Genomic DNA, 23,475 nt, shown 5'->3' with positions numbered 1-23,475 from the left:
TAACAAACTTTTACTTCCAAAATCCAAGATGGCCACCTGTCGGCCATCTTGAATGCGAATCAGTTCAAAAAAGGTACAATGCACAACTAGGGACCAAAGGGAACCTGCATATGAAATTTGAGAAAGATCCATCCAGTACTTTTCCAGAAATAGCGGTAACAAGAATTGTTTACGGACGGACGGACCACGGACGGCAGGGTGATTTGAATACCCCACCATCTGATGATGGTTGGCTAAAAACACAAAATTCGTGTGAACTTTCTGAGCTACAATTTACAAACTATTGTGTTTCTTTTCTTTAAACAGCAGATAATGTCATGCTTTGCGTTATCTTGGCTACTTTATAACACTTGGACATTTTTAACAAGTATAAGTAAATTACTGTATATATAATGTTAAATGTCCCAGTAAGTATCAATCATGTATCTCAGGAGTCCTAGGCAGTTTAGTTGGTTATACGAGGACAGAAGTGTGCAGATAATAACAACAAGCAAGATATAAGGTAATTTCCTTTATGTATCAGGACATTCAAATGAACAGACTGTACTTTTACATGTAATTAGACGTGATATTTACAATGTGTTTTATTACATATTTGTCTTCTTTTCAATTACTGATTGCACTTTTACATTATATATATTACAGTTCAAGTGAAATGCTAATCACATCTCAAATATTAGAGTCGAAATTATCACAATGACAATCAATCTGAAAAAAATTCTGATTACAATGAAACCTGGCTATTTGGTCTTCACCAATTACAATCACATAAACCATTTCATACAGAGAAAGGAAAGTCAATTGTAATGAAAAAGAGTTGGATGGAATGGTTTGAAATCACAAATTACATAAAAAAGTTAATTTTTCTATCATAACTGGAACTCTGGGTTCACAGGCTTATTTAAAACAGAGAAGGGACACAACTCCGAAAAGGTTGGAAAAAAATTTAGTGATGTATTTGATGATGATGCCAATTTTTTAAAGATTAATAAAAGGCGAGTTCCCTTAAATCTGACAATAAACATAGACAGTAGGAAGTAAAGGGAAAACTTGGAAATCAAATGTGAATTAGTTACCTCATGATGGCGATTCATGAATATGAAAAAAAATAAGTTTAGAAGAGCCCAAGTACTTCTGGTTTCAAAAACAATGAACAAGGGCATAAGGGATAAAACTCTAATATATACATGTACCTAAGAACTTGCCAGCTTAACCATGCTTCATTTGTGTCCAACATAGTGGGGTTCAAGTGATAACCTCTGGCTGGTCTAGAGAAAGGTTTTATTATTGTAGAAACAGTATTACTACATACAGGTGTTACTGTAGCTGGCGTTAGAAGAAATAAATTAAGTTAAATTAGGATAGGGTAAATAATTGTGTATATTTACACTTTAATAAATAATATTGAAATTGATCACAAATAAGTACAGAGTTGTGAGTGAATATCTGATGAGCTTGTGATAACACTGATATGGACCCCTGACAAATGTCGTCATTTTTTTTGAGATTTTGACAGCGTTGGGATATGTTGCTTCAAATTTTACAATTTTTCCATGGCATATCAAAAAACGTTAACACATTTCAGAGATAAATGACAAAAAATATGCACAGGATAATGTTTAAAAATAAAAACCCATGTTCTTTTATCATCAATACAAAAGTTACTACAGGTACATTCATAATAAATGCTGAATTTCATACCAGAAAACATTTATTCTAACATGTTTAACCATACAGAAAAACGTATGGAATCAATCTTGTACCATGTTTGTATGAAAATGTCCTGTACACTATGTTGAACATGTTTACAACACATATCTACATGACCAACATTTGAAAAAGTTTCTCTGATTCAAATCCTGTAATCTACAAATGCTTAAGTACTGGTACACACAAATTGTGGACGTTAACACTGCCCTTGTTCCAATCTTGGGTAACTATGTTAACCAGAGTAGGTTGTGGACATACAAGTACCAGACAAGACACATATTCTTGGTAATGCGATAACAAAATTCCTGTAACTTTGCATAAAATGAAAGCACGGAAAAGGAATCGGAAGGTAATACTACGTAACTTTATTGTACTTTGTAGATGCTCTGTAAACTGATGTACTTTGGGTGTCCATACAGCGTGATGTATGGTCAACAACAGTACAATTTCCCGATAAGTGAACTGAAGTGTTCTGTAAAACTCAACATACTATATAGAGGATCCAATCCAGATATACTGGTGTTTAGATAATCTAATTGGAAATGTAGCACTGACATTACAACTGAAAATATTGGAATATATTATTCTCAAAAATCACAGTGAAAGTGGAACTGGAAGAAATGATAGTTCCAGAGATTTACAAAAAAAAAAAAAAAAAAAAATATTTGTAATTGAGTAGATCTCTTCATTTACCTGGCTTCAAATTCAGAACAGGAATGCATCACAATTGTTGTTAACAACTAAAGGTCAGTGGGGTCACAGTTACGTTGGTTTCCTAGTCTTATCAATTCCAGAGGTAATCAGTAACATAGAAAACCCAGATAACTGTTGGTCACTTCAGAAAATCTTGTCAAGTGCCTGGTGGAGTTACAAATGTATCTGACAGGTGATACCATCCATATCACATTGTTATATTGTAACTGGAAAATCTTCCAACTATTTTGTTTAATGCACTTTTACATTTATTTCTTGCCTCTTTTTCAAGAGAATGCCCATGAACTTCTGATTGGTAATTTCAAACTAGAGGCCTGCATCACTTACCTCGCTAACTCAGCCATTCAATCATTTAACGAAGAATTTCAAATATGACAAATAACTTCTGAAATCATTTCCCTATTGGGTCCTGGCCTTGTGGTCAAACAGACACAAAGAAGGATTTTTAAGAACTAACATTTGCTCTATTGGGCCCCATCCCCCACTCCAAGAGGCTAAAATCCACCTGTTAAGAAGAACTGATTCCCCTTCATTCAAGAATGTGTTTGACCAAATTTAGGTTCCCTTTTCCCCATTGATGCTTCTGTAGTCAAAATCTGTTCAGTCGATCATGACTAGTAGCAATTTTTAGTAAAAAGTTGACGGATGACGAACAATGTGCCAGGACATATGCTCATCAGTCCTTAAGGCCAGGTGAGCTAAAAACTGGAAGTGAGACTCACACTTTTCAGAAAAACATGATCTATAACAACTGACACCATTTTGACAAAGGTACATACCATTAATAAGTTCAAAATATATAATTTTTCACAACATCTCTATGTTTCTATGCTGTGGAGTTCCTTTCTAGTGAAGCAATGTCCTTCCCCAGCTGCAGACACTAGTAAGCTATGTGTGGGCTGTTATCTAACTGAAATTCTAAGTACAACACTAATAATCTCGCAGCATGATTTTACAGCTGAATATAAATCCTGTCACCATAACATAGAACACTAACTAGAAGTTCACAATGACTAGTATGGAATTATTTCTCGTTAGTACAGAATTACTTCCCTTTAACACACTATTATCTATAAATAACTTGTAGATTTAAAACTCTATCTATGCATCACTTAACAAGTGGATACCAAGCAATTCACATTCAACCACACCTTTACCATCGGACGACACAGTTGTTCACAGAATTTTTTTTTTTTTGGAAAAAGGGTATCTATGAACTGTATTTTTTCAGTAAATCCTGAGCAGATTTTCTCTCAGGAAGAATTGTATCCATATTGTTGACTTCTATATATTGATGAATTCTGATTTCCATTTCCTCCTTTTGCCTTTTAAATGCCAGGTGAAAAATGCACTGGAGATGGTGCTCCAAACGTTAGAAATCCAGAAATAATCTACAAACTGACAGTTCTCTTCACATGACAACAAAAACACATGGCATCAGGTAAGAAGTTTCTATCGATGTAGTGAAGATTTCAAGTGGGAGTGTGACACATAAAGGCCCAATGATATAACACTAAAATCCTTTAAATATCAAAACAATAACAAAATATAACATCAATCTCATCCAGAAACCTGTGTGGTCACATTAGTGTTGTAAAAAGAAAAATGTTTGTAATCCTGCAGAAAATTAATATCTATTCCAGTCTGTAAATATTCAAACAGCAACACAAAAACTGCATAAAGATGTCATGTTGTTTATCCCTGACATCTGTTTATGCTTGCATGACAATAAACTACACCATACACATGTTAAATTAGGGTTACTACACCAAGTGTAAGCCAGTTAACACTCTGGCTATACACATCTCTATATAGCTTTCATGTGTACAACCTGTAGCATCATATTGACATTCTGACGCTACAATAGCACTAGGCAGAATCAGGTTTGTCTTTGTGAAATCTAAGCCATGAAATATGGCAATATGTGTCATGTCACATCACAGTTGTTGTAGAAGAGGAGCTACAGGACCGAGGTCAGATTCACCATATCAAAACAATGGAATGTCTGTTATGTTCATGCCACGTCTGAGCTCTGTTTAAATGGGAACATGAGAGCTCTTGCCTTCATAAATGAAAGGTTTGGTAGGGAACTAATGACTTTTGTTGCTTCTGGGGTTAAGTTCTCTGCTGGCCGCACCTGTCGCATGGTGGAGTTGGTCTTCAGGTTGGCCAGGATGTTCTCCAGGGGTTGCATGGCTGTCTTAGGGTCCCGCTGACCATGCATCAACTCTGAGTCAAAGACTGCAACAAGACCATGAAATTAATGAGAAATGAATGAGAAAACAATACAACAAGAATAGATTATCGAACATACACTATATTAGTCACTGATAACTTTAGATGTTCAGGATCAACAACATTCATTTGTAGAACCCTATATTACATACATTAATGCCATTGAACAAAAAGTCATAACAGGGATCTTTTCCAATATTTTATTTCCAGTTTGTCCTTTTATGGTAACAGCTATATTTACCATTTAAATAGCCTACTAACACCAACTGTACTTTTTCTATCAAAATCTTGTAAAAAATATCCTCCGATGAACCCAACATATGCTTGGGATCAATATACAGCTGTACAGAATGTCTATCATCCTAGATTCCAGTAAAATAAAGTCCTAGCGTCCTCCTACGATAAGCAACTTTTAATAGTTTCAAATCATATATATATATACTGAAAGGATGAAGGAGTAGGTACATGCATACAGATAAAACAAATCACCTTTCAGCACATACTTCCTAATAATCAATGTAATTTCATCAGTTATTTTGCAGTATAAACTGAAACTTTTAAATATCTGGTGCAAGTGAATTAAAATACACTATATATGTTCTTTTTAATGATGACAAATAAAGAACAAATCTTAATATCTGTGGAGTGAAAAAGTGCAGATGGATATACAGATTCATGCACAGATGACACGATAAACACGAGTTTTGAAAGTGGGGGAAGGGAGAACCATACAGAAAAGTCTGCGCTGAAACATGATTTTATCACGATACCAATTACTGTAAAATCATTGATTTTCATGAGAAATTTATTTTCTTTTGTACATTTAATCCAGAAGTTCTTATGTCTACAAACTGTTTAAATAAAATTTATTGAATTATATCTATCTATAAAATCAAGTGTTTTTTAAACCCAAGAAAATTCTGCCTCACAAAAACATATGATTTTACAGTATACCATAGCCTACCATTTCAACTGGTTTTTATGAAAATTTCTAATATACATATCTATTGAGGTGCCTTGGACATAAAATACATTTTAATTAAAAGCTTTAATTCCATGGTTACTTAAAACACATTAATCACAACATTACAAGGTTCATCCCAATGATTAGCGTGCTTAACATGCTGCGACACAAAATCACCCACTGCAAGTCAACCCTGGTAGTTTTCTGTTTCTCAGTATTGAGGTGATTACAGCATGATTTGACAACCCTTGTAGATGTCAGTTTCTCTCTATAGAGGTGATTACAGCATGATTTGACAACCCTTGTAGATGTCAGTTTCTCTGTAAAGTGGTAGGTACAACACAATTTGTCCGGTTTTGAAGTTGTTATATTCTCTATACAGAGGGGGTTAGAATATGGTTTGTCAACCCTTGTAGTTGTTATATTCTCTATATAGAGGGTGTTAGAATATGGTTTGTCAGTCCTTGTAGTTGTTATATTCTCTATATAGAGGGGGTTAGAATATGGTTTGTCAACCCTTGTAGTTGTTATATTCTCTATATAGAGGGGGTTAGAATATGGTTTGTCAACCCTTGTAGTTGTTATATTCTCTATATAGAGGGGGTTAGAATATGGTTTGTCAACCCTTGTAGTTGTTATATTCTCTATATAGAGGGGGTTAGAATATGGTTTGTCAGTCCTTGTAGTTGTCATATTCTCTATATAGAGGTGGTTAGAATATGGTTTGTCAACCCTTGTAGTTGTTATATTCTCTATATAGAGGGGGTTAGAATATGGTTTGTCAGTCCTTGTAGTTGTCATATTCTCTATATAGAGGGGGTTAGAATATGGTTTGTCAGTCCTTGTAGTTGTTATATTCTCTATATAGAGGTGGTTAGAATATGGTTTGTCAACCCTTGTAGTTGTCAGTTTCTCTGTATAGAGGTGATTACAGCAGGATTTGTCAACCCTTGTAATTGTCAGGTACTAGTACTTCTAGTACTTGGAACATCAAAGGATATAAGAGAGTTTGTTTTTTACAAGGTAGGGGCTTATTTCCAGATAAATCACAGAGCACTCAAAATGACTGCAACATACAATATAGAGGTGACTGAAGGGAACTGTCTTCTATTTTCCTTTGCTTCTGTCTACAAGTTTACTACCTTGATAAATGACTTGCCATTTTTACAACATGAAGGAAAAACTTTGTTTTTGGAAGTATAGGTATGTGTACACAGACTTAAACAACAGAGAGTGTTCAGTCAAATGTTACAACAATAATTAGTAACTTTATCCACATCAAATCTAGCACCTTACCAGAATTACAGCAAGAAAAAGTTATCAAGCAATTTCCACAAGGAAAATCAATCAATTTAATTATATGTATATCATATATAGATAAAAAAAGCATGCAGGCCAGTATTTTGCCCATTGGCCTTACATGTGCACAAATCACACTATACTTATTTTAGCTTCAAACATGTGTAGTAGATTAAAAGTATATTGGGTCAGAAATAAAATGAGTTTTCCCCAGAAAAACCACAATGAAAAACTGAAACAAAAACATCCAAACGATAAGTGTCACCAAATACATGTACATGTAGAAACCTCGCAAAATGGTTCTTACCCCAATCCCACTCATCTGTTGTTTGGAAAAGATACAGGGATTCACAAGTTGGTTATTTCATACAAGGTAGGTTAGGTAAACAATGTACAAACATGTACCGTTAATATAAGCTCTAATCATAAGTGTACAGATTGCCGATTTATTTATGAATATACTAATGCTCTCGTTTTTAATAAAAAAGAAGGTAAGAAAAGAACAAATATCTGAAGGTAAATAATTAAGTGGGTGATCAGTATTTACTATGGTAGAAATTTTTTATTTAAATGCTTTTTAACTTATACATCAAATACACTCAATCTATTTAATGAAAAAGACATGGATTAAATTGTAAAGAAGAGCTGGCTACAATGGTATTTTCTTAGCAGACTTCAAAGAAACTGACCGAATCAAAATACTTCTTAAGATTGATCAGTATAATTTTATCTGCTTGAAATTAAAAAAAGTATATCCCATCCCTCCACAAACAGTGCATAATAGAAATGCCATAAAAATTGCTGAAAAGTTTTCAAAACTGATATCCTGTAACAAATATCATCAATAAGATTTTGATGAGCTTCATTTAAGGAATGACTATGTAGTTTCATCAATATCTATTTTCATCAAAATTTTATAAAGTACTCTCAACTAGATGTAATGAAAAATATTTTCACTTTCATTTATTCAGAACAATGACACTTGGGCAAAAATCTTCAGTCAGGTTTTTCATAACACATTATCTATCATCAGTAGAACTGACCTAATTAAGCTGCTGACTAGAAATCTATCTTGTAAACAGCAACAGTGACATTTCATGATCTTTAAGTGTGAAGCTGCTTGAGAACTTGATAAAATGACCATTTCTATGAAGTTACACAAAAACCAGTGAAGTTTCACCAAAACCAGGTAAGTACTTTTTCTTGTGCAAGCAACATATGTGACTTTTGTTAAGTTTATAACAGTAGTGACAGTGACCTTTGCTTATAGAACATGACCTTGAAATTCAAGTTTTCATGGTAACATCATGCAAAGAACAAATGAGTGAAGTTCTATTGTTCCTCTAATTTTTACCAAGAATGCTGCAATTTTTTGCATATTTTTAATAACTGCACTGTACCAGGCAGAACAGTTTGCAGTTTCATCAAAATCTACAAAGTACTTTTATCTGATATTTACACCCATGTAAGGTGTATAAAAAAACCTGCCCTAGAGGTAAGCAAGAAATCAATAAAACATATAAAAAATAGCATCCTACACATAGCATTGACCCTTCATCACAGCAAACACCAAGACAAAACATAAGATAGGTCTACATAACTATATGTAAAGTCGTAACAGATGGTCAAGCATTTATACAGCACTATCACTAGGATGTTAGTTCAGCATCCCTACTAAAGAAATATATCAGGTAGTTATATAGAAACATGTACAAGAATCCTATAGCATGGAATTATTCTGAATTTACAAAGGAAATTTCAGCAGTAGCTATAAAACTATATGTTTACTTGAAGCAAGCATCTTACTGAGGTGAGTGGAGATAAATCTTACAACAGAAAGCAATAGAATAGTGATCATATTGCAATAGATTTACAGTGTTACTGCCAATAACAGTTAACTGTTAATAGGAATAGACAAGTCATATACTGGGGTAAATTTCTGAACAATTTACCAGTATTTCAAGTGATAATTACAGTCATTTAATATCAGTATTAGTGTATATACAACACTTATCTTCCACTCACTATACCACCCGCTAACTGATGATGTGTTAGTTATACATGATGGGTTAAATATCTTAGTATGACACATTGTACACATTTCTTACCTCCCATCTTCGCCACCGCTTCTGTTTCTTTGACAACTAAAAAATCCAATTCAAGGCTTTTACTGTTGGCTGTAAGAACAGATTACATTTGTGTTAGTGGTACCACACCAATCCCAGCAGGCCAAACTGTGTGTTAGGTTTGTATGTTTACAACCTGTGATAAACCTTTATCTAGCAACAACACCATTGTTTGTGATTCAATCCATTCAACCCCAAGTAAACTCATCTTTCGTCCTAAGTACATCATTCTTTTTTAGGAGCAACCAAATTCTGTTAGGAATAATCACAACCTTAACAACAGGTCAATTCCTCTTTCTGAAGATTAATAAATTCCTTCAGGAATAATTCCAACCTGAGTTATAAGTCCACTCCTCTACTTTCGTAAATCTATTAATTTCATGAGGAAGAATCCCAACCTGAGTAATTAGCACATCCCTCTTAATGAGGATAAATCAATTCCCTCAGGAATAAACTCACTACTGACTTAAATTATTTATAGAAAATAAAGTGATTTAGATTTATCACAGGTCATTGTAATATGTATGTACAATACAACTTATAAATTGCATTAACAATGTATTCAATTTATCCTGCATTTTAAACAAAGCTTTCAAAAAAAATATCAACAACGTTAATTTTGGTTTTGTACATTTTCTAAATTTATGCATTTCTCACTCAGTGCAAAACTCTTTCTACTTGAACTCATATTGTAATATATTAACTGACATTGACACAGAAAGAGGAGGATTTGATTGTTGATCAACAGTGTGGCCATCCAGTATGTTACAGAATTTTTAAATTGCTATTTGCTTGGTTGTATGTTGTCCAATACCTTAGTTTGTTAGTAGCTGCAGGATAAATGTGCATATCATGTCAAGTACGTTCATTTTGTATATCAAACTTTGTTCTATTAAAAACCAAGCTAATTTACAAGCAAAATGTTCAAATTGATTAAATTATCATAAAGAATTTTTGTCTTCAACTTGATGTTTATAATTACAAGGTTTGATCATATACAAAATACATATAAATAAAGCCTCCCACTATGACGTAGCATATTGGTCCAAAATAGACACACTGTTACTGATTTCCACAATATAAAATATATTAGGATTAAGATTTAAGACATCAAGTGTTGTCAGGGTTTTAGATGCGAAAGTAAACAAATATGTCCACACTTTAATTTCCTCGGACTCCATCAGTGTTTTTTGTAAAACCGATCTCTCTGAGTCAACACTGTGTACCAGTTAATGTACACTGTAGTTCAACTTTCCTCCATCTCATTGTCATGATGGTAATAACAGACAAATCCCCTTCTTTACATAGTGATTCTACTGTTAAATAAACACTAAATAAAAAGGATGATATGAATTTTACTAGGCATTTGTAATTTGATCAGATGAAAATTCCCTATTATAATTAATAGATTGAAATCATTCTATGTGATATAAATTCAAATTATGATCATTTATCATTTTTACATTTGTCACCAGTAGGAAACAATAGATAATAAATATCCACTACCAGTGGAATTACCATGTTGTCTACCTGTTTATCTCTAATACTTTTCCCATTATATCCCATTATTGTTGGTAGTGATCTTATGTAGGTGTATGTTGATACAATGAAGACATAAAACTTGACTACATCTATGTATAGCTTACATGTTGAGAGCATAGAAACATACCCTATTATTCTCTCTAAATGTGCACATATCTAAAGACTATAAGTGCTCTAATTATCATAGTCTCACATTCTGAAGATGATCTTGTGCATGTCTTATGATTACAAGGTTACAACATTTGGTATGGCTCTTTGCATACATTTTCTGACAATATTTATCATTTTCAGTCAGCGGAATATGCAGTATAAGGTAGACAAAAGTTCTAAGCCCTCGTCTGTAATGGACGATGACTAGCATATTGATATTATTTTCTTGTACTTGGATCAAGACACTGTAAGCTGTATTAGTTATTTCAAAAATCTTTTGTTTAATGATATATTTACTAAATACTAAAAAAGGACAAAAAACAGCAAATAAGAAACATTCTTTGCAGATATTACAACAGATTTTAAATATCTCACTTCATACATTTGAATTATTGGTTGATAATGATACTCTGAACAAATTAAATACAATGATGTTTATATTACAACAATATAAGAATACACGTACGTTAAAGGATTGGTATTTACTCAAAACGTTGGACCAAATTAAATTTTTGTCATGTAAAATTAGCACAACAGATGGTAGTACATACTAGTGAAGATAGAGGCTGTTGCAGAAAAGACAGAAAGGTTAGTGATAAAGTTAAGATGCCATGACAGGATGGAAAAATCAAAGTTTTAGTGATGATGTTAGCAATGCTTCTGTCAAATTCCTCCAACAACCACCCATATAACCTCTAAACTCTTGATTTTTTAATTGGAAAGTTTTCATCTGCTGCTCTCTTTATATCTCTTTGCAAATGACAAGTCCTCTTTATATTTACACAAAATTTTCCATCACTTCCATTTTACAATGTGTATGTGTAAATACACTGACTGACATCTCACTATCCTAAAAATCTTTCACTATCAATGTATTTTGTAATTAACAGCAAAAGATCAACACCCAGTCCAGAATGACCACGAATGACAGAGGCATCACAGTGATATAAAGAAGGTACTATTTGTCAGGTTTGCTAGCAGGGTAGACATAGTTTCTGCGTATATCATAATCAGGCTTAACATAAAATTCATAAAATATATTTTGCAGGAATTTTTAATTTTTGGAAACTGAAGGAAAATATTGTCAGTAAGAATATGATCTAGTTATTTAAGAAAAATGTGACCTGGTACATTTTTTGAAATTTGACTACAGTGCTTGAACAACCTGCAAAGGACCTGGGCCGTGTGATAAAGGAAAAAGAGGAGATGGTGACGACAGACAAGCAGAGAAGAAATGCAATAGAGGATAAGCATATACATGTACCAATTTCTGCTGCGATGTCGTGATCACTGCCTGTAAATTTAACAGAGACCTAGTAGCATGCTGTGATGTTTGATGTAGTGTGTAACTAGATATAGGCTTTACACCATTTATGTATATATAAATCGGCCCTTCAGTATATAGGAAAAGTTCACACAAGAAGAATGTTTATGATAGTCAAATAAAATTATATTTACAGTGTTGCTAGAATTGAAACTGTTTTCTTCCTTTATACAAAATAAATCCAGTATTATTCCCTGCATGTATGTTGTATATGAAATCTATTAATACATCCATATCAAGCTATTGTAAATTGAACATAAAAGGAATGTTTTCAACTAAGTGATCTTTGATTCAGAACAATTCTTCACTACACTATTGGTAAATATGTTAAAAAGCTGTTACATTACACAGGAAGTAAATAGACATTTCAGGGGTAAGTATCAGGAAATATCATTAAGGTCTTGTAAGACAAGTGCTTGCTTGGATAGCATTGCTAGTAGTTAGTATAAATCTTGAAGCACTCTCTATATCAACTGCCTTGTAACACAACATTACATTACACCTCATGCATAAACTAATTGTTTACGATACAATTGATATGCATGTGTGTATGAATAAATTGATGTTAGTTAACAATATAATAGCCATTCATGATTGTACATATCTGTGCAGACGTGTGTACCAAACCTAGATCTGACACGACACTGATTATCTTACCAGTATTTGATTTTCTCCTATCTAAATGATTATTATATAAAACAAGTAATTACTGGGTTGTATAGCATGTGTGTAATTTCATACATGTTTATGTGAAATGTAAATGTTGATATATTATATGTAATATAGAACTCAAACATGTAAACAAATGGTAATAACTTATTATTATGATTGTCACAACATTAAAGGTAAAATGGGGAAGGTAAAAATCAGGTAATATAAACCAGCCAAGTATTTAACAATGGTATACTTCTTAAAAACCATACTGTTTAGACAAAAGACTGTCACCAAAAGTACACCTGCCAGGCCATGCACACAGAACCATGGGTAGACTATGGAGGCAGTACCGATGTACTTACCTTCCAGGGGGTTAGTAAGCCCACTATTGCTCCAATCAAACTGTACAGGCGGGAGATCCTGAAATGATCACGGTACAATATCAGCTAGCATACATAAACAGCTTTAACCTATCGAGTTAGTTGACCCATACCACAGTGTACCCACCTTCATCACCACCTCCTCCCCGTATAAAATCTATAATATACCTCCTCCCTGCATACAATCCACAACTTTCATTTTTACATGCCTTTGATGAGAATATAGAACATTTTTTATTTCTTTGGTTATTCTGGTCTACAGGAGTTAATCAAACAAAGAAAACCATAAACTCAACTGACATCACTGGCGGTTTTGCTACCATAGAAAACAGAAGGTTCTACTATTCTTGATTGTTATATGTCAGAGTCAAGTGAAGCGCAAAAATACTTTTCAGGAGAAAAACATGTGGAAGCCTACAGCATTTATAATCTATCAATTACCGCTTGCATGAAGTAAAGAAGCTGGTAAAAAATCAAAATAATGGTAATCATTATTAGGTTTTTATATATTTCAAGTTCTTTTTAAAATAAGTTATAGTATCATAATAGCACTATCGATATAAATGCCTAAATGAAAACTAGACAGATTAATACAAACAAAACCTAGCACCAATTCCGTAAATGACCAGCATGCAACATGGGACAAGTCTAAACTACTACCAATTATACCACCAGACACCGCTACATGCATAAAACACAGAATGCTTCACTTTTAAGGAGGCTGACTGTAATTTTGCTTGGAGTTACCTCCATTCCTACATGTGTAATAACTGATGGGTAAATATCATGTTTTTTATCAAACACACTGATGTGAGACAGGATAGAAAATGAAAAAGGACTTCAGCACTAAAAATCAAAAGCATCTACATAGAAAGTAAAATGTGGATTTGAATATTTTAATACAAAGAGTGTATTAATTGCCTTATGGAAACTGTCCCCTACTGCCAATACAATCATTCTACATGTATATATAGTTTTGTTATGAAGTTTGTATGTGTTGCATGAGTTTTCTGTGTGTTAAATAAGATTGAGAAAAAGACATTGGTACACTTAATTTAGTCAAGACAACACATTCACAAACACAGAGAAAGAGAGAGAGAAAGTGGTTGATGATGACAACATTGTGCAAGTGACGCGCCACCAGACATGATGGCCAGGATACAGTTACGTGAGTGGAAGGTATAATATCTCACAGACAGAGGTGACAGGTACATTAAACAAAGTAGTTACGGATCAGCAATCAACACAATGCATAAGTATATATGGTAAGTGTATAAAACGTATAAATTATACACATTTTGTATATAATAATCGTGGATTATTTCATCAACATCAAACTATAATTGATAGACATATCTTGTTACACCGTAAAAATATAAACTTTTACAGAAAAACTCTCCTACATTGAATTATAATCATTTGAAACTTCTGATGACTCCAATGCAAGTGTTTTCTTATCTTTGTAAACCTAATGTATATATGTTTGTACCACTAAACCTCACTCATGCATTCCATTTCAAATATTAACAAAAATAAGTTAAGTGATCAAAAATAAGTGTGAAGTAATATCAACACAAATATAAATACACAATACAAAGAAATCCCATTTCGTCCAAGTCCATGGAACTATGTCAATATTTGAGGAATATTTGGTAATCAAGTAATTAGAGGTTAGTCACAGACTGTCCAGTAGCCATTATCCATGAATGGTAATACTCCATTCTTTGACCACTCCAATTCATAATTGTGTTGAATTTTGGACTAATTTTCAATTTCAATTTTACTGAAGAGAAATGTGTTGATTTTTCATTCACAGCAAAATGAAAATGCAGATACCATGTTTGTCAGATTAATGAATACTTCTGCATCACCTTATTTAAAAAATTTCAAATGATAATAAAATGATGATTCCATGTTGTTAGTGTACATTATGTTATCAATTATTTCATCAGTACCGCTAAACATGTACCCTTTTGTAATTTTGTTTTAACTTTGAAATAAAAATAAACTGCCATTCAAACAAGGTTGCTTTTTTATGCAGCAATTAAATTACAAATTTACACAAAATATCCCAATAAACAATGATCTTATGTAGTAGATGGCAGAAAACCTGTGTAATTATGCCACTGTTAATCTGGAAGTTATCTGCGGTCCCCTCAGATGCCTGCAAAAACACCTGGAACTGGTACCCAGAAGATGGACATAGTCATGTGTGACAAATTAATTTTAGCAAGTGTGACACATAATAAAAAAAACACAGTGGGAAAATACTATGACCACTTTAGTGATGTGGATTAAAATGATTTTAAGGAGTGCTGGGTATTTGAGGAATAATGGTTAGAGAAATCTGAGCTTCAATAACATGGAATTTATAAGGGCAAGGTCGCAACCAAGCGATCAGTTCCACATATAGGAAGCGAGGTTATGCTGTATATTGCTGCTGAACCATTTGAACAGGAAAGCACAACCTAACAAAAATCGGAGTAATTATTCTACAAGTGCCTATTTTTTACCTGACTGGCTGGCTTATCATCCGATTTTGACATGTCCACTAATTTGTTGGCATCTGACTTTCCCTCAGCCGGAGGTGTGGGGCCCTTGGTTGGCTCCAACAGGGTCAGATTGGCGGCATACATGGGAACTGATGGCTTGCGATGACCTAGTAGCTACAAACAATCCTGATACTTCAAAATAGTATTTGGTCAAATATATGTTTATTTCATCATTAGTGATACAAACTGCAGCTTAATAAATTGTGAAAAAGAGACAATGGCAAAAAAAACCCAATTGTCAATTATTTACATTTTCCAACATGTTATTTTTGTGTATTCCCTTGTACTTTATTACATCTGATGTTATGAGGTTTTTACATAACATTACATTAGTAAGAGAAGTACAAGTTTAAAGACATTTAGTTTGATCAATTGCCTAAGGTTTAAATGGGCCCAGTTTACTGATTGTTTTGAGGTATTGAAATTCATTCAAAATTATTTCATTTGTTTCGATACATACATAATATACCTGTTCTTTACCAATAACAATAATCAACTTGAAAACCTGTCATTATATCTCCATTCTTTTGTCTACCTATGCCAATATCAGCAGTGACAGACATTTATAATCATCGACGTTAAACTACAACACAGTTACCAAAATCTGACAATTACATTATTGTACCTGTAAAATACAATTCAGAAAAGATCCATCCTCCTACATATATTCAGAGACGAAAAATGGCATAAATACAGAAAGACTTAAAACTTGAATTTTTGAATTCTTTCTATGGGAAAAATTCCATTGTGCTAAAATTCTGAAAACAACTGGTATCAACCAAAAAATTGTCGCTGTGCAAGCTCTCTGTCTTTTCAGTGGATTGTTCTCTGACAAGTTCACACCTATAAATAGGGCAATTAATATGTAAATATATTGTAATGTTAATAAAGAGCACTGTTATAGCAAACAAAACCTTACCATAGCCTTCTATTTTAGTGGTGGAATACTTACAATATTGCGTGTGTCAATGCGTAGGGTTGTAAACAGTTTGCTATTGCTGTGAGATTCTGACCACAGCTTTGACAGTTGTATGGTGCTATTAGGAGACTTTAGCTTGGCCCATAGCTGTGGTCCAGTCGCCGACCTAATAATAATTTCAGTGTGTTATTTGTATTATTTATAGCAGTAACAGGAGCCTGAGAGAATGACTGTCATCAAAACACAATCTGTCCTCAAAACAGTCTGTCATCTAACCATAGTTATAATGCTGTTACAATTTAAATTCATGCTTTTCATAGTGTGCTTTTCAACTAAATCAACAAGATACTTAACTCCTTACAAGTTATGTGAACTGTATATCAATACATATATATAGCTATTATACAAATCTGTAAGTGATCATATTTTCATCTTGTTTAAATCTAACCAGACCATGTATTTTCATAAAATGTGAATTGTTAAAAGTAATGAAACAAAAATATAGACCTGTAATGTTAAAAGTTTACAAAAAAAAAGTAATGCTAGATCTAGCTAGTCTTACTTGTCCTCTGGACTGACATTTCCATGACAACAGTCGTCTAGAAGAAGAGGTGTCTTATTATCCTGGTCATTCACACATGATTCCGGGAAACATGATGTGATCACTTCACCTGAAGAGCGCTTAACCATTGGCTGTAACATTTGGATCAGAAATATAGATGCATCATTAATTTTACGGATTTCCAGAAATAAAAAAGTTCACTACAACGAATAAAATTGCTTCAACATTATTAAAGTAAATCTTTTTTCTGTCACAGCAAAATACAGCAAAAATATACGTGGCAAGATTATTATGACAATAGCAGCCCAATTTACTAGATAAAAGGTGATATTAGGACAGGGAACTGATTCTTTTTTGTTCTCAATTATCAGAAAACCTTATATACAGGAAATGAGCACAATATAGTGTTATACTTTGTATTACAATGCATATACTACATGCATTGTAACAACATACACCCTAATAAATATGCACATGTTCATTTCCGTTCATTCACATCTGTCCTAAACACTACACAAGTTGACAACTAAATTACCAGTATAAAGAACATTTCAGTTCTGTGATAATCAAATACCTTTGTCACTGCTGGTTTTGGCTGTTTAAGTGCAGAAGAGTCCTCAACACTGCTATTTGAGAAGCCCCTGGGTTTCCTTGCATGCTCAAAGTCCTCGAAATCCCCAAAGTCGTCATCTTCATTACTGCCAGCACCCACCTGGTCAGGTGTAGGTGGAGTTTGGAATGTTGCCCAATCATCTTCATCCTCATGATCACCTTCAGCAGCAGATGCTGATGGAAATGCATCAAAGCTAACTGAACCTGATTTAGTCTTATCTGTTAGTACTGCACTGGTGCCTGAATCATTTTTACTGGATTCAGAAGAAAAATGTGAATTAAAGTCTGCAAAACTATCAAAATCATCATCAACATCATTGTCACAGTTTCCTGAGTTTAAATCTGAACCAGATTTTTCATTACCATTTGAAATTGTCTGTGGTAACGACTCAGATACAGGCTTATCTAATTCGACAGGTTTACTGCTATGAAAATCTGCAAAATCATCAAATTCTTCATCATCTTCATTGTTGATGTCCAGAGTAGCTGATTTGTTCTCAACAAATGGTGGTGACAAATTAGCTACAGGAATATTGCCGGACTTGTTCGCACTACAATCTGGTACACTGAATTGAGAAGCTGAATTGAAGTCAGCAAAGTCATCAAACTCGTCATCTGAAATCTGAGAAAGTTCTTGCTTAGGGTGGACATTCTTTAACATCTGTAAATCTTCATTTTCTGAAGAAACAGAATTCTCACAAAAATCTTCATTGTCAATCACATTGCATTTTTCATTATCATCCTCATTTTTCTTAGAAATATCACAGTTTTCCTCTAATTTGGCATCAGTCTTGTCTTTCTTCTCACAGCTCTCTTCTTCTGACGAACTCAAATCTGTTAAAACAAATCCAGAATCTTTCATCTCTTGTGACTGTTCAGTGGATTCACAATTAATTTCATTGTCATCCACTTTATGGAATGTTTCACTGAGCTCAGCATCACCACATACTGGGGCATCTGAATGTTTCACTGTTATTTCTGTTGATTCTTTGTTCTCACCTACCCATGTCTCTTCCTTATTAGAGTTATCTGTCCTTTCAACATCACTACTGTCACTGTCAATTTTATTATGACAGTGCTCTCCACCCATTTCATCTGAAATCATATGCACACAATTCTGTTGACTCTCTAGAATAACCTCTTCTTGAACACATGTATCCTTTACAATGTCTGTTTTCTCTGTTTCGGAGTTTTCACCTAACATGCCATACTCCCTCTTTATGTTCACATCCGGCTGTTGATCTGTTACAAAAGTCTCCATTGTTATCTGACTAGCATCCAGTGGTGTCCCTTCTGTAGTTGGATCCATGGTCAATTTTTCTTCAGTGGAATGGTCATCTTTGGAGGTATCAGAAAATGAGGTACATGTGTTCTGGTTCATGTTACTTAAGGGAGACTCATGTTCATGTGCTCTCTGTTCTGATACAGAACCACACATATTGTCTTCCCTTATTTGACTAGTTCTGATTTCTTGGTCATTGACACTTTCAGATCCTATCCTATTTGATACCTGGTCATCAGAATTTGAACTGCTTTGGTATTTGTCATCTACATTTCCCTTGTTGGTCACATTTTCTTTCCATTCCTCTATCACTGCCATGTTTTCTATACTGCCTCTTGATGCCTCTTTACCAACAGAAGACTCTGAGTGAAAATCTCCAAAGTCATCCAGGTCTGATTCCTGACTCTTGTCTTCTGGTTCGACATTATCATCAGATTGAGGGACAGGTGATATGTCAGTGCTACAAAGTCCCGAGTCCCCTGCAGATATCACACTACTGATGCTGTCTAGATTACCTGACTGACTTTTGTGCATTTTCATCTGCTGTTCACTATCATCACAGGACATTACCACATTCTCTTGAATGATGTCATTATTTACAAAATCATTCGCTGTTCTTAATGATAACTTCATACCACTTGATTTTAGGGAATTATCATCTTCATTGTCTCCCTCTTTGGAATCGATACTGATTGTACTGTTATTCACTGCATCTGTTGTGACGTCACCATTTTGTATACTTTCCACCTTTGAGTCACTGGAAAAGTTGCTGAAATCAGCAAATTTTCCAAAATCACAATTTGGAGGTGATGGCATATTAGGAATGTTATTCCATTGATCAGCTGAAGATTGGTCAGAAAAGGATTGGAAATCATTTCCAATTGTGGCAGTTGCAAATGTCCCAAAGTCATCATCTTCATCATCCCAGTCATTGAACCCTCCCCCATCTTCTAAAGGAGGAGGCGAGGATGACACCATGGGGATAAAGTTTGACATCTGGGTTGTCTGTCACAAAAACTCAATATGACCAGAAACACTCACATAATGCTTATGTTTTCCAGTACCGTGTATCTGCAACAAAATGTAACAAATCATTAACAGTAGTTTCACAGTGGTTTCATTTACAATCTACAAGGATAGACACAAACAAAATTTTCTTATTAGTTCACTGGACTAGTTGAATAAGCTATTGCCTAGTCATGTATAGTTGTAATTACATGTGATTGGATATAAAGAATTGTCCTAAATTCTGATGACAAAAATTGAAAAATAAAACCTGAACAGTAAGAGACAATAAACAAAAGCAATATGTTCTCGTTGAGCAGCTTATGTGCAATATAATGTATTTTTGAGCAATTTGTTGGACAGGAGTATTCTGAATATATTCATAGTATGTAAATCATATTGATTCAATATATACATGTATAATTTTTAAAATTCAAAGCTGATGACAAACAAAATAACGCAAAGCGTGACATTATCCTTTTGTGCCCCACTGTTTAAAAGAAGGACACACAATCATTTATAAATCAATATTACTGGGTAATTACCTTGAATGGTTTAAGAGAACTGGTCTGAAAAAACTTAACTTTGTGATTTGGCCTATTTGTTTCCATGGTTACTGAAAAAGTACTTAAATGGAGGACTTCCCCATAGCAAAAGATACTTCTAGCTTAATAAGTGTAAAATAAAAAGTTTTGAGCAATTATCTTGAAACTGTTTCAGAGCACTGGTAATGAAAACTGAAATTTGTTGGACAATTATCTCTTTCCATGGTAACTGAATTTTTTGTTAACTTACCTGATATATACAGCAAATTTTGTGAAGTTTAGTAGAACAGTTTTGAAGTTATGGCCCAGAAAAGCCTTCAAACGGACAGACAGATGCTTGCAAACATGCACTGAGCCACAATTAATATCTACCACAAAAGCATTTCACACGGAGTAATAACTTAGGTCATTGGTAATTATATAACTAGTCCTAGCTGAAATTAAAGAAAAGTTTAGTTTCTATTCCTGGGCTCTGTTTTTGATAATTTTATATCCATCTTATCTAGTTCCTTATCATTGTTTATGATTTTGGTTTCACAAAGGTCTGGGGTGACAAAAAATATGTTACCTTCTTCATTCCATAAAAATATCTGAAATAGTCCCTTAGCACTGTTTATTATTTTCTGTCTATACAGAAAGTTCATAGATTTGTACAATTCATAGCTGATGTACTTTTAAGCCTTTTAAATAACCATGCAGTTTACATAATAGAAACACGAATCAGGAGAATCAATCAAAACTGGGTGATTGTGGGTTCTATATTTTTTTAAAAGGGCAGTCTGTCCACCTGTTTTGTCCACTGTGTTGAGCTTCTTTAGGAAATCATATCAGTAAATTCTATCCCTGAAGAAGTGAAAATGCTGGCAGCTTTCTTTTGTTCATTATGATGTCCTACCATGGATGAGACAAAGACAATAGACATTTTCACCCTCACTGACAATTACAGGACATCGACTCTACTACCCGACAATATAAGAACAGAAACATGATACACCCTTGCATGAAATACAGACCAAAATTTCAGTGATCAATCTTTTTCAACATTATTGCTAAAAAGTCCCACAATGTAAAATCTAAGTATTTCCAAGAATTCTATGAGTCCCATTAGAATTCTCCAGGGTGTAGGACTTGCATGTTAATTTATTTTTGAAATTCTAGTCTTTTGGTGATGGATTACACCATGTATGAACTGGAATCAAAAAGCTGAAAATTATAAAACTATTACCCCATTGTCAAATAATTGGATTTTTTGTAGTTTCATGGAGTAAATTGTATTGATTGCATATATATGAAATTCCACATGTAAAATTTTCATGGGCCCTTATCTTTGGGAAAAGCAGTGTAAAAGAGACTGGAGCTTTGGATAAACACAGCCAGTCAATAAGCTTGAATGTTTTACCAGCGTCTTCTGCACTGCCAATTCATATGACCTTTTTGTAGGAAATCATATACTACTTCTAGCTAATCAAACATGAATGAAAATATTATTACATTGTATTTACTGATATAGAGTAACTTACCATTCTTCATCAAAATGATTTTTTTGTTACTGTGTTTGTGTTAATGTTGGCTTATAAAGAAAACCATGTAAATGACATCACATTTGGTGCACTACACTTCTCAGGGATTAACGGCAACACAAAATGGCTTTAGCTGCTCATGAAATAGAGAAAACTTTATAGTGTTGAAAGGAGTGGATTATACTGTTCAGACAGTAATAGGGTAGTTGTTCAGAGTACAGGTCGAGTTACTAGTCTTGATTTGTGGGAATTTCCCATTAGTGGAGCGTGTGACTAGAGACCAAAGGGATGCTAATTTGAACCCCACCAGGGCCAGGGTGTTTTCTATTACTCTTTCCTATTACAGATTTGGTGCCATTGACCACTCCAAGGGTAGAAGCTACAGAAGAATGATATGCTTCATTGTATATATTGAACCTGGGTTGTTGTTGTCTTTGGAGTTGAGACTTGGTTAATAGGAATTTCTGTTTAGTCAAGCAGTAGAGCATATGACTAGCGCCCGGTGGGTCACTAGTTTGAACCCAACAAGTGGCAGGCTGTTTTTCAGTCTATATGTAGTACGTAAGGCATTCATCTGATAAGATCATTAATGTCTACAGTAGGTTTACATGTTTGCATGACTACTAAGGCCGCCTAATTCACATGTCTGATTCACTTACTTAATATGCATACGTTTATAGCAACAAAAACGAACATGAATGAGTGCCATGTGTACATGTCTAAATATTTCGGACAGAATGTTCATTTGATGCATTTAACTCTTGCTCAGTCTAATCTTATATCGACACACGTTAATATGGTTCAAGCTGTATCCATAACCGTCTAAGTACGAATTCCCGTGCTTGACAGCTGCATCCTCTTGTCTTCCGATCATAATATGTCAAATCAAACGACCGACAGAAATCAGAGGAATGAAGGGGGTGGGTCATAGTCGATGATGAATTTATAAACAACACCATCATAAAATTAATACAAACATGTGTAACTGATGTTAGTATATGAAGAGTTGAAATGCTGACCACACATTTATCATTCAGTGATCGTTATTTACCTGGCTCTTTGGATGTCAACTGAACACGACACAAAACAGCTGCCATAGTGGAACATTTCCCAGAGTTCCCTTTAATTACTTCCGGTTTTAGTATTTTAAAGTTACCTCCCCTTTACTATAAAATTTAGTTTACTGTGCCGTCTTGGACGGAGTTTGCCGATTATAGATTTTTTCCACAATTATATGATTTGGGTCGTATCGCACACGCAATTTCTGGATTTTTGCTTAAATAAAAAGCTAACGTTGTTCTATCATTTTTGCTGTTAGTTTGTTATAGCTCTTTCACGCCAGTTTCAACAAATGACGGGGAACAGACACTGTTTAAGAGA

The 23,475-nt window shown here is 34.0% G+C and overlaps 1 protein-coding gene across 3 annotated transcripts; it reads right to left on the bottom strand.

Moving 5' to 3' along the window:
• Window positions 1-498: 498 nt before the first annotated feature.
• On the bottom strand, window positions 499-23,201 carry LOC132562240 (aftiphilin-like). 3 transcript variants are annotated; one of them, XM_060226975.1, is made up of 9 exons: window positions 23,147-23,201; window positions 17,706-20,096; window positions 17,132-17,262; window positions 16,603-16,735; window positions 15,612-15,764; window positions 13,081-13,138; window positions 12,722-12,742; window positions 9,031-9,099; window positions 499-4,665 (listed from the first exon to the last, which is right to left on the bottom strand). In XM_060226975.1, exons 2-9 carry the CDS (start codon window positions 20,019-20,021, stop codon window positions 4,439-4,441), a joined length of 3,108 nt encoding a protein of 1,035 aa, XP_060082958.1. In that variant the 5' UTR covers window positions 20,022-20,096; window positions 23,147-23,201; the 3' UTR covers window positions 499-4,438. The 3 variants fall into 3 exon arrangements, with proteins under 3 accessions (XP_060082958.1, XP_060082959.1, XP_060082960.1); XM_060226976.1 differs by lacking the exon at window positions 12,722-12,742; XM_060226977.1 differs by lacking the exons at window positions 12,722-12,742; window positions 13,081-13,138 and having other exon boundaries at window positions 4,581-4,665.
• Between the last annotated feature and the right edge of the window lie 274 nt (window positions 23,202-23,475).

Source organism: Ylistrum balloti, unplaced genomic scaffold (genome assembly GCF_031769215.1).
Source record: "Ylistrum balloti isolate Yb309-2 unplaced genomic scaffold, AGI_CSIRO_Ybal_v1 Utg371384, whole genome shotgun sequence".
NCBI classification, from domain to species: domain Eukaryota; kingdom Metazoa; phylum Mollusca; class Bivalvia; order Pectinida; family Pectinidae; genus Ylistrum; species Ylistrum balloti.
This window is presented reverse-complemented; position numbering and strand designations above follow the sequence as displayed.

Coding starts and splice junctions, on each gene's coding strand:
- LOC132562240 (XM_060226975.1), bottom strand. CDS start 20,021: ATGTCAAACTTTATCCCCATGGTGTCATCCTCGCCTCCTCCTTTAGAA. Junction 12,743..13,080: donor GCTTACTAACCCCCTGGAAG/GTAAGTACATCG, acceptor ATAATCATTTAG/ATAGGAGAAAATCAAATACT. Junction 9,100..12,721: donor TAGGAGAAAATCAAATACTG/GTAAGATAATCA, acceptor CTGTTCTTACAG/CCAACAGTAAAAGCCTTGAA.